Source organism: Mobula hypostoma, chromosome 5 (genome assembly GCF_963921235.1).
Source record: "Mobula hypostoma chromosome 5, sMobHyp1.1, whole genome shotgun sequence".
NCBI classification, from domain to species: domain Eukaryota; kingdom Metazoa; phylum Chordata; class Chondrichthyes; order Myliobatiformes; family Myliobatidae; genus Mobula; species Mobula hypostoma.
Genome location: NC_086101.1, coordinates 70,779,055 through 70,791,784, shown reverse-complemented (window position 1 = coordinate 70,791,784; position 12,730 = coordinate 70,779,055). Strand labels below are relative to the sequence as shown.

General features: G+C 40.2%; 1 protein-coding gene across 3 annotated transcripts in view; it reads left to right on the top strand.

Moving 5' to 3' along the window:
• Positions 1-12,730, top strand: part of LOC134346820 (dTDP-D-glucose 4,6-dehydratase-like) — a 54,679-nt gene that overhangs the window by 5,044 nt on the left and 36,905 nt on the right. For all 3 annotated transcript variants that reach the window (XM_063048523.1, XM_063048522.1, XM_063048524.1), the window contains exons 3-4: positions 278-346; positions 4,989-5,079. In XM_063048523.1, the coding sequence (XP_062904593.1) occupies positions 278-346; positions 4,989-5,079 (160 nt within the window). The remainder of the gene's footprint in view (positions 1-277; positions 347-4,988; positions 5,080-12,730) is intronic.

Below are 12,730 nucleotides of genomic sequence, written 5' to 3'. Positions count from 1 at the left end.
ACACTGGCTAGTGAAATTTCACTTCTTGGCTGGCACAGCAGATCAAATGCAATCCATTTCATGGCAAACAGGATTCACTGGCCACCATAGGTGTATGGAACAAACACTATACAGTATGAAATATAGCCCTATCTATACCAACACTTGCAGTAGTACAGCGCTGACCTTGCCAATGAGTAGATCTGTGGCTAGCAGACAGTGTAAATGTTATGATTCTACATAAATTAATCCTAGTATTTTATCTCACATTCCTTAATCACTACTTTGCCTCCAACAGCTTGATTACTGTGCAAGCTTAAAGAACTTGAAATCAGTTTCTCACAGAAAAAACTACAAATTTATAAAGGTATTTAAATATCTGTTAAATTATTAAGTGTCGTACTGCTAATGAAACTCTGTACTTTTCAGAATTATTTTTGTGGGAGGTCATAATAGCTTTTAAAGACAAACTTTTTTTAGAAAAACATCCTGTAGTGCAATGCTGACTCTATTTAACCACAATGTGGTTCAAGTAATGAACAGTACAATATCAGGCATCTGACATCAGCAATGTAGATGGTCTGATTTACAGCATTTCAAAATATTTAAATAGCGATGTTCCAGTAACATGAATGTATTGAGGATGTTACTGCTTTGGAATTTACTTCATTTGCATAAGAACTAGGAACATGGATAGGCAGCCTGGCCCGTTTGAGTTGTTATTTATCAAGATCATGGCTGATTTTTATCTCGACATTATTTTCCTGCACTATCCTCTGGTCCTTTGACATCCTTAATATTCAGAAATCTATCAGCTTTTCTCTGGAATGATCTCAGTGACCTGAGTTTCCACTACACTCTGTGGTACAGAAATATGAATATTCACTAGCCTCTGATTTTTAAAAGAATTGTCTGATTTCAATCCTAAATATTCTATCCATTTTTCTGTGACTGTGACCTCTGATCTAGACTCATCAGCTGAGAAAGATTTCCCCTTGAGCAAACCATGCTGACTTCAGCCTATTTTATCATGTGCGTCAAGTACCTGAAACCTCATCCTTAATAATCGACCTCAACTTCTTTCTAGCCACTGAAGTCAGGCTAACTGGCCTAGTATTTCCTTTCTTGTGCCCCCCTCCTCTCTTAGACGGTGGAGTGACATTTGCAGTTCTTCTGTCCTGAGGAACCATTTCAGAATCTAGTCATTCTTGAAAGTCCATTACAAATGTCTCTGCAACCCCTCCGCCTACTTCTTTCAGAACCCTGGGGTACAGTCCTTCAGGATTCCGCTGCTTTCTGAAAGGAGTTTGTGTGACTCCATTGCCAAACACCCAATTAATCACATTGTCAAGTTCGCCAATGACACACCGGTGGTGGGGCTCATCGACAACGATGTACCTACCAGCCTACGGAGAGGAGGTGGACGGGTTCAAGGCTTTGTGCCAGCAAATAACCTCTTTCTCAATGTTGACTAGGTAAGTGAGATGGTTATTGACATCAGGAGAATTCGAAAAACTCACACCCCTCTGTACATCGGTGGCACAGCAGTGGAAACTGCATGCAGATTTAAACTCCTGGGTGTGCAGATCTCATACAACCTTTTATGATCTCAGAACACATTGTACACAATCAGGAAAGCTCACCAACGCTTTTTCTTTCTGAGGAGGCTGAAGTGAACTGGACTATGCACATCTATACTCATGTCATTCTACAGATACACATTAGGGAGCATCCTAACATGTTGCATCACTGCATGGTATGGAAACTATACTGTGATAGACAGGGAAACTTTATACTAGGTAGGCAAAACTGTCCAATGCAATACGGGCACTAGCCTACCTGCCATCAAGGACATATGTACAGAAAGGTGCTGGAAACATCATGAAGGAAGGACCCACCCTGCTCATGGACCGTTTGTCCGACTCCTATCAGGGAGGAGGCTATGTAGCATTCATGCCAGGACCACACCAGGTTCAAAAACAGTCACTTTCCCCAAACAGTCAGGCTGAACAACCCTTCTGCACCGCCAGTCACCACTCGTTTGTCGTTTCCTGTCTCATATGCACAGAAATTCCTGTGCCTAATGTCACATATTGAACATACAATCAATCTACAGCTTCGATATTTATGTTTATTGTGTTTCTTTTTGTGCTGCATTGGATCTGGAGTAATAATTATTTCATTCTCCTTTACATTTGAATCTTGATTAATCCTGCCTTTTCAGGTATTGATTAATTCTGTACCTCAGATTCTTTGCAAATAACTTGCATTCTATTGGCATTAGGCTCTCAGATCTGTAATTTACTGGTTTATTCCTGCTGCCCTTCTTAAATAAAGTTACTATATTTGCTTTCCTCTGGTCATGTTTGCAGTGTAGATTTAAAGTCTTTATCAGGACCTCAGCAATCTTCTTTCCTGCCAAAGCAGCTTAGGATATATCTTGTTCAGCCCTGGGGATGTATCAATTTTTAAGCCTAAGATATCAAGCATGTCCTATTTAATGATGACTTGTTCCAGAATGTCACCTTCCTCTCTCTGAATTCTGTAACTACAGTGTTGTTCTCCTTAATGAATATGTACAGTATAAGAAGTGTTCATCTAAGTCTTTGCTTGCATCCCCTGGCTTCATGCACAGATTGCCATTTTGTTCCTTAAGGGGCCTTGCCCAGTCCTTGGTTGTACCTGATATATGCACTGACTTCTTTGGATTTTCTGTAATCTTGTCTGTCAGTGATATTTTGTGCTCCGCTGAGGCACCTGATCTCTTTAAGTACACATCTACTTATACTCACTTTATGTACAGGTCCTCCAGGTCTTTCCCAACTTATGGACAATAAGAGCAATCACTTAGGAGACCGGTGGTTTGGATCTGGCGGTTACTGTGGGATTGCAACCATCTTATGATGTGTGCAAACGAGGTTCGCGGCTGCATTTCCGTCTTTTGAAATGACCAAAGTGGCTGTTGATTCAAATCCTACTTGCCTGCATTAGTTCCAAATCCTTTTATACCCTATTCATTCAGATACAGTGGCATGCAAAAGTTTGGGCACCCCGGTCAAAATTTCTCTTACTGTGAATAGCTGAGCGAGTAAAAGATAAACTGATTTCCAAAAGGCATAAAGTTGAAGATGACACATTCCTTTAATATTTTAAGCAAGAAAACTTTTTTATTTCCATCTTTTACAGTTTCAAAATAACAAAAAAGGAAAAGGCCCCAAAGCAAAAGTTTGGGCACCCTGGATGGCAATACTTAATAACACCCCCTTTAGCAAGTATCACAGCTTCTAAATGCTTTCTGTAGCCAGCTAAGAGTCTTTCAAATCTTGTTTGGGGGATTTTCGCCCATTCTTCCTTGTAAAAGGCTTCTAGTTCTGTGAGATTCTTGGGTCATCTTGCATGCACTGCTCTTTTGAGGTCTATCCACAGATCCTCGATGATGTTTAGGTCAGGGGACTGTGAGGGTCATGGCAAAACCTTCAGCTTGCGCCTCTTGAAGAAGTCCATTGTGGATTTTGAGGTGTGTTTAGGATCATTATCCTGTTGTAGAAGCCATCCTTTTTTCACCTTTGGCTTTCTTACAGATGGTGTGACGTTTGCTTCCAGAATTTGCTGGTATTTAATTGAATTCATTCTTCCCTCTATCAGTAAGTGTTCCCCGTGCCACTGGCTGCAACACAAGCCCAAAGCATGATTGATGCACCCCTGTGCTTAACAGTTGGAGAGGTGTTCTTTCCATGAAATTCTGCACCCTTTTTTCTCCAAACATACCTTTGCTCATTGCGGCCAAAAAGTTCAAAGGAACATCTAAACAAGCCTGATGCATTTTGGAAACAAGTCCTGTGGACTGATGAAGTTAAAAGAGAACTTTGACATTCAGAGTGCTGTCAAGATTTGACTTTTTTCTTACTGTTTGTTATGTTGCTGCCATCAGGTGGAGACATACCATTCTATAAATAAAATGTCTGCCACTGTGTGGAAGTGTCTTTACCAAGTCAAAGTTGGTTCCAGTCATGCTAGAATAAGTCCAGAATTAATAATCTAGTTAGAATAGTTAGAAAAATCTAGTTAGACAGAATACTTAGAAAGGAGCTAATTATTTTTATGATTCCCTCTCTTGAGCGGACAATATCTGAAATACACACTTGTTTGTAAAGCCCCAGAACAAGATTAGGTTATTTGATTTATCAGTGAAATTGTGGATAATCTTTTGTCCAACTCCATATACCTGTATTTTAAAAAATATTTCCAGATATCAAGTCCATTATCAAAACTGACCACGTTTCAATTGCCTTTGTGGAAGATTGTTATAAATTTCCACTATTTCTTGAAATCTAACCTAACTCTTGAAGTTAAGTTGTAGAGTCCTAATATCACTCTCTTTTTCAGATTATGTCAGCTATTCATCTGCTCAATCAAATGAAATTCTCCCTCTATATATAAGGCAGCAGTCAATTCACACACACTAAAATCCTGTGAACACTAAGCAAGACAACTGATTCATTTGTTTTGGTGACGTTGAGAGATGAAGGTTGCTCAAAGCATTGTTTAACTCTTGTTTTTCAGGAAGTGTCAGGCATATTTTGCATTCACTCAATTGAGCAAACACAATTGAAATATACGAAAAAAAATCCATATAAACTTAGTTTTTATTTTTGCTACTACTAAAAATATAGTTATGTTGGTGTCAGACAAGAGTGAGGAATAAATATTTGCTAGGTTCCTAAGGTAGTCTTCTTTTTGCCTATTAATACCATGGGATTGTTCGTATCCATCTAGATTTATTTTTGTGTCTCTTTCCATAGAAAGGTGACACAAATGTATGACCAGCAAGTTGTATATCTTTAAAAGAAAAAGGTCCTGCATGTTTTGTAGAATGCTTTATCTTCCTGTTTTCTTTCGTTGTGATTGGAGTATTTTAAATTGTTTTTAATACTATAAAAATTAATGAAACATAAAGGTGTTTTATTAATATGTAAATAATGCATAATTACGGAATTTTCTATTTATAGGGTGATATTTGTGATGAACATTTTATGAAGCTATTGTTTGAAATTGAAAGAATTCACATAGTTCTACATTTTGCGGCTCAAACTCATGTTGGTAAGGAGTTTTCTTAACACTTCTCAGTTTGGTACCTGCTTATACTTGTAAGTATAAGGACAAAAGAAGTTGCAAATTGATTTTATACGTCATGACCGTAAGACATTGGAGCAGAATTATGCCAATCGCCCCGTTGAGTCTGCTCCACTCTTCCATCATAGCTAATTTATTACCCCTCTTAACCCCATTCTCCTGTTTTCTTCCCATAATTTTTGATGCCCTGACTAATCAAGAACCTATCAACCTCCACTTTAAATATGTTCAATGCTGTGGCTTGCACAGCCATCCATAGCAATGAATTCCACAGATTCACCACCCTCTGGCTAAAGATATTCCTCCTCGTCTCTGTTCTTAATTGATGTCCCTCTATTTTGAGGCTGTGCCCTCTGGTCCTAGACTTACCCACAATAGGAAACGTCCTTCACCTCCATCCTATCTATCGATAGGTTTCATTGAGATCCCCCTACATTCTTCTAAACTCCTGTGAGTTCAGACCAGAGCCATCAAATGCTCCTCATGCATTAACCCTTTCATTCCTGGAATAATTCTCCTCTGGACCCTCTACAATGCCAGCACATCTTTTCTTAGATATGGGGCCCAAAACTGCTCACGGTACTCCAGATGTGGTCTGACCAATGCTATATAAAGCATCATCATTGCATCCTTACTTTTGTATTATAATGCTCACGAAAAGAATCCTAACATTGCACTTAACTTTCCTTACTACTGACTCAGCTTGTCTCTTTGCAACTCTGAGTTTTGAATTTACTCCGTTTAGAAAATAGTCTATGCCTTTATTCCATCTACCAATGTGCATGACCATACTCTTTCCTACACTATATTACGTCTCCCATTTCTTTGCCCATTCTCCCAATCTAAGTCCTCCTGCAGACTCACTGCTTCATCAACACCACCTGCCCCTCCACCTATCTTTGTATTGTTGGCATTCTTGGCCACAGAGCCATCCAAATTATTGACCATAGAACCATAGAACTGTACAGCACAGAAAACAAGCCACTCAGCCCTTCTAGTCTGTACCAAAACATTATTCTGTTAGTCCCATTGACCTGCATCCAGTCCATAACCCTCCAGACCTCTCCCATCCATGTACCTATCCAATTTATTCTTAAAACTTAAGAGTGAGCCCGCATTTACCACATCAGATAGCAGCTCATTCCACACTCCCACCACTCTCTGAGTGAAGAAGTTCTCCCTAAACCTTTCCCCTTTCACCCTAAAGCCATGTCCTCTTGTATTTATCTCTCCTAATCTGTGGAAAGAGCCTATTCACATTTAATCTGTCTATATCCCTCATAATTTTGTAAACCTCTATCAAATCTTCCCTCATTCTTCTACACTCCAAGGAATAAAGTCCTAACCTGTTCAATCTTTCCCTGTAACTCTACTCCTGAAGACCCAGCAACATCCAAGTAAATCTTCTCTGCACTCTTTCAATCTTATTGATATCTTTCCTATAGTTAGGTGACCAGAATGTACACAATACTCCAAATTTGGTCTCACCAATGTTTTATACAACCTCCCCCATAACATCCCAACTCCTTTACTCAATACTTTGATCTATGAATGCCAGGATGCCAGAAACCACCTTTAGAACCCTGTCTACCTGTGACGCCACTTTCAAGGAATTATGTTTCTGAACTCCCAGATCTCTTTGTTCCCCCGCACTCCTCAGTGCCCTACCATTTACCATTTTTGTCCTTCCAAAATGCAACACCTCACACCTGACATATAACATAAAAAGAAGGGGTCCCAACACAGACCCCTGTGGAACACCACTAATCATCAACAGCCAACCAACCAGAAGAGGCTCCCTTTATTCCCACTCTTTGCTTCCTGCAAATCAGTCAGTGCTCTATCCATGCTAGTATCTTTCCTGTAATACCATGGGCCCTTGTTAAATAGCCTATTGTGTGGCCCCTTATCAAAGGCTTTTTGAGAATCCAAGTACACAACATCCACCGATTCTCCTTTGCCAATCCTGCTTGCTATTCTTCAAAGAATTCCAACAGACTTGTCAGGCAAGATTTTCCCATAAGGAAACCGTGCTGACTTTGCCATATTTTATCATGTGCCACCTAGTACCCCAAAACCACATCCTTAACAATCGATTCCAACATCTTCCCAATCACCGAGGTCAAACTAACTGGCCTATAATTTTCTTTCTTCTGCCTCTCTTCCTTCTTGAAATGAGTGATTTTTGCAATTTCTTCCAGATCCATGCCTGAATCTATTGATTCTTGAAAGATCATTACTAATGCCTTCACAATTTCTTCAGCTACCTGTTTCAGAACCCAAGGATGTAAACCATCTGGTCCAGATGACTTATCTACCTTAAGACCTTTTAGTTCCCCAAGCACCTTCTACCTGGTAATGACAACTTCACTCATTTCTACACCCCCCCCCCCGACCCTGTTGAACTCCAAGCATACTGCTGGTGTCTTCTATTGAGAAAATTGATGGAAAATACTCATTCAGTTTGTCTCCCAGTTCCTTGACTCCCATTACTACCTCTCCAACAATCTGATATCGATTCTCACCTCTCTTATTCTTTATATATCTGAAGAAACTTTTGATATCCTCTTTAATATTATTAGCTAGTTTACCTTCATATTCCATCTTTTCCCACTTTATGAGCTTTGTGTTACCTTCTGTTGTTTTTTAAAAGCTTCCCAATCCTCTAACTCTCCACTATTTTTGCTCTATCATATGCTCTCTCTTTGGCTTCTATGTTGGTTTTGGCCTCCCTTGTCAGCCACAGTTGCCACCTGGACTAGATGGATCTTCCAAGAATCACAAGAGTCTGGAATTGTTCTGGAGGACTGGAAACTTGCAAATATCACTCCACTCTTTAAGAAGGAAGAGAGGCAGAAGATAGGAAATTATAGGTGAGTTAGTCTGACTTCAGTGGTTGGGAAGATGTTGAAGTCCATTGTTAAGGATGAAATTTCAGGGTACTTGGAGGCATAAGATAAAGTAGGCCAAATTCAGCATGGATTCCTTTGTCTTGCCTGACAAACCTGTTGGAACTCTGAGGAAATAACTAGCAGGCTAGACAAAGGAGAATCAGGGGATGTTCTTTACTTGGATTTTCAGAAGGCCACACATGAAGCTGCTGAACGAGATAGAGCCCATGGTATTACAGGTTAATTTGCAGGCTGAATTGGTGGTGAAGAAAGCAATGTTGGCATTCATTTCGAGAAGGCTAGAACATAAAAGCAAGAATGTAATGTTGAGGCTTTGTAAGGCACTGGTGAGGCCAACTCAGAATATTGTGAGCAGTTTTGGGCCCCTTATCTAAGTAAGAAAGGATGAGCTGACATAGGAGAAAGTTCAAACAAAAATGATTCTGGGATTGAAAGTCTTATCATATGATGAGCATTTAATGGCTCTGGGACAGAAGAATGAGGGGGGAATCTCACTGAATGTTGAAAGGCCTCAACAGAGTGGATGTGAAAATATGTTTCCTATGGTGGGTGAGTATAGGAGCAGAGGGCATAGCCTCAGAATAATGGGACATCCATTTAGAACAGAGATGACGAGTAATTTCCCTAGCTAGAGAGTGGTGAATCCGTGGAATTCATTGCCACTGGTGACTGTGCAGGCCAAGTCATTGGGTATATTTAAGCAGAGATTGATAGGTTCTTGACTCGTCAGGCATGAAGCGTTATGGGGAGAAGGCAAGAGTTTGGAGCTGAGAGGCAAAGGGATTGGGGAAACTCAGGTTGATGTCGGATCACAACAGAGAATTTGTTGAATGCAACGAGGTGGCTTTTTAGAGCCGCTTGTGCTTGAGCCTACTTGGGCAAAGGCTATCTTAGATTGGGTGTTGTGTAATAACCCAGATCTTATGAGGAAGCTTAATGTAAAGGAACCCTTAGGAGGCAGTGATTATAATATGATTAAATTCATACTGCAATTTGAGAGGAAGAAGCATAAGTCACATGTATTAGTATCACAATGGAATAAAGGGTATTACAGAGGCATGAGAGGGGATACTGGTGGGGATGACAGCAGAGCAAAGGTGGCTGAAGTTTCTGGAAATAGTTCACAAGGTGCAGGATTGATATGTCAACAGAAGAAGTTCTCAAATGGCGGGGGTAGGCAACCATGGCTGACAAGAAAATTTAAGGACTGCATAAAAGCCAAGGAAAGGGCATATAAGGTGGCAAACGTGTGGGAAGATGGATGATTGGGAAGCTTTTAAAATCCAACAAAAGGCATCTGAAAAAAGTGTTAAGAAGGGAGAATAAAAAGATGAGATATGAGGATGAGCTAGCCAATAATATAAAGCAGGATACTAAAAGTTTTTTCAGTTGTATAAAGAGCAAAAGGGAGATGAGAGTTGATATTGGACCACTGGAAAATGATGCTGATGACTTGGGGGACAAAGAAATGGCAGATGAATTTAATGGGTACTGTGTATCAGTCTTTACAGTGGAAGACACTAGCAGTGTGCCAGAGATCCGTGGGTGTCAGGGAGTAGGAGTGAGCGCCATTGCTATTACAAAGGAAAAAGTGCTAGGCAAACTCAGAGGTCTTAAAGTGGTTAAGTCACCTGGACCAGATGGACTACATCCCAGGGTCCTGAGAGCAGTTGCTGAAGAGATAATGGAGGCATTGATCATGATCTTTGAAGAATCACTTGATCCTGGCATGGTCCCAGAGGACTGTAACGTCACTAACGTCACTAATGCTAACGTTACTAATGCTCACTGATGCTAACGTCACTTCACTCTTTAAGAAGGGAGGCAGGCAAAAGAAAGGAAATTATAGGCCAGTTAGCCTAACCTCAGTGGTTGGGAAAGTGTTGGAGCCTATTATTCAAGATGAGATTTTGGGGTACTTGGAGACTATACTTTATACTTTATTGTCGCCAAACAATTGGTACTAGAACGTACAATCATCACAGCGATATTTGATTCTGCGCTTCACACTCCCTAATGACTAATGATAAAATAAGTGAAAGTCAGCTTAGTTTCTGTAAAGAGAAATCTTGCTTGACAAATCTGTTAGAGTTCTTGGAGGAAATAACAAGCAGAGTGGACAAAGGAGAGGCTGTGGATGTCAGGTACTTGAATTCTTTGGATTTCTTTGTCCTCCATTACTACATCTCCAGCATCACTTTCCAGCTGTCCAATATCCACTTTCACCTCTCTTTTATTCTTTATATATCTGAAAACATTTTCAGTATCCTCTTTTATATTTTTGGCTTACTTACTTCATATTTCATCTTTTCTCTCCTTTTGGTTTTTCTGGTTGACATCTGTTGCTATTTTAAAAGCTTCCCAATCCTCTAACTTCCGACTAACTTTTGCTGTATTATGTGTCCTCTCCTTTGCTTTTGTGCTGTCTTTGAATTCCCTTGTTAGCCATGGTTACCTCATCCTCCCTTTAGAATACTTATTGGTTTTTATGATGTATCTATCCTACGCTTTCCGAATTGCTCCCCAATCAACTCTGGTTTATTATACAACATCCAGTCCAGAATTGCCTTTTCCTTAGTGGGCTCAACCACAAACTGCTCCATAAAGCCACCTCGTAGGCATTCTACAAATTCCCTCTCTTGGGATACAACACCAATATGCTTGCATATTGAAATCTCCCATGACTATCGTAACATTGCCATTTTTACATGCCTTTTCTATCTCCTGTTGTAATTTATATCTCACTTTCTGGCTATTGTTCAGAAGCCTGTATATAACTTCCATCAGGGTCTTTTTACCCTTGCAGTTTCTTAACTCTTATGCACAAGGATTTTACACCTTCCAATCCTATGTCAGATCTTATAACAGATCTTTCTAAGGATTTGATTTCATTTTTTTACCAACAGAACCACCCCACCCCCTGCCTATCTGCCTGTCCTTTTGATACAAGGTGTATCCTTGGATGTTAAGCTCCCAACAATGATGTTCTTTCAGTCACAACTCAGTGGTGCCCACATCGTCATACCTGCCAATCTCTAAATGCGCTACAAGATCATCTACCTTGTTCTGTGTACTGTGTGCATTCAAATATAACACCTTCAGTCCTGTATGTATCATCCTTTTTGATTTTACTCCCCTCCATTACACGTTAACTCTACCAATGACTGCAATTTTGCCCTATCATCAACCTGTCCCTCCTCATAGTCTCACTACACAATGCATCAATGTGTATCACAGTTGCCCCATCCTCAGCCCTATCACTCAGGTTCCCATCCCCCTGCCAAATTAGTTTAAACCCTCCCCACAGATCGAGCAAACCTGTCCTCAAAGATATTGGTCCCCTTGGGTTCAGATGTAACTTGTCCTTTTCTTACAGATCATATCTTCCTAGAAGTGATTCCAATGACAGAAATTTAAAACACTGCTCTGTACAACGGATCTTCAACCACTTATTCATCCGTACTATCATGCTATTCCAGCCCTGACTAGCATGTGGTACTGGGAGTAATCCAAAATTGAAGAATTTTGTTCTTATCCACACATGCTTTAATTTTATTAACTTAGTGGTCTGTATTCTGAAATTATAGGCAAAAACAATTTTTTCTAAATAAATAAATGAATTAATTTGAAGCTTTATTGCATGAAACTTTCAACATTGTAAAATTGAAAATTGATTTCTCTGCTTATTTGAGGAGTGAAATAGGGTAGTGATGATTTCTAGCTTGTTTTCCATCACTGGCAAAATTTATCTGTCATTAATCCCCATGCAGCAACATATTTGAGGCATTACTTGGAACTTGGACCACATTGTCCATAGGCTCTATTCCCAGGACCACTTTGTCATCCCACTGTCAGGCCAAACAGAAAGGACTGTAAGGTTAATAAGTGTCCTTACTCCACCCATCCTAGCCACCAACTACCCCCCCCCTTCTAATTTATCTGCAGAACTGATTGCTTTTAATTGTTGATTAATTTTGCTTTCTCGTCCTCATTCTTGTATCCTCCCCTCAGCATGTAGTTGACTTGTCAATCTCCAAGCACACTGTTTGCCTTGATTTGCAGGGAAAATTGAAGAATCCAATCTGCTGGTCAGTTTTAAGCTCCTTCCCTCCCAGTTGCTCCTTCTGTCTAACTTATCTACACTGGTATGAAGAAGTTTTCTTGCATTCCTTTTAACACGTGATCTGAAGCGATCACCATTACGATCTATATGACTGTAGGATTAGGCCCTGGTGCAAGAGGAAGCAGAAACACAGTGCAAGAGCCGAGCCGCTAGCGAGGCTGGGAACTAATCTGACCAGGCCAGCAATATCATCACTTTTCCTGGCCAATGTCCGTTCACTAGAAAATAAAATTGGCTCACTGAGAATGAGCATCAATGCGCAGAAAGAGTCTGCACTGAAACGTGCTAAATGACAATGTGCCCAACCTGGCATTTCAGCTTGAAGGGATAACTCTGTTCTGCGTGGATAGAAACTCACTGTCGGGGAATTCCAAAGGAGGTGGAATCTGAGTTTACAGTACATTAACAAAGATTGGTGCATAAACTCATCTGTAGTTAGCTGTTCTATGGCAATTAAACATCTTACAATTAAATGCTGGCCACATCAGCTGCTCAAGGAGTTTACTCTTGTGTTCAACACCACCGTCTACATTCCGCCCCATCCCGAGCATGAATGCCAAGGATGCACTGGGAGAGCTTTACA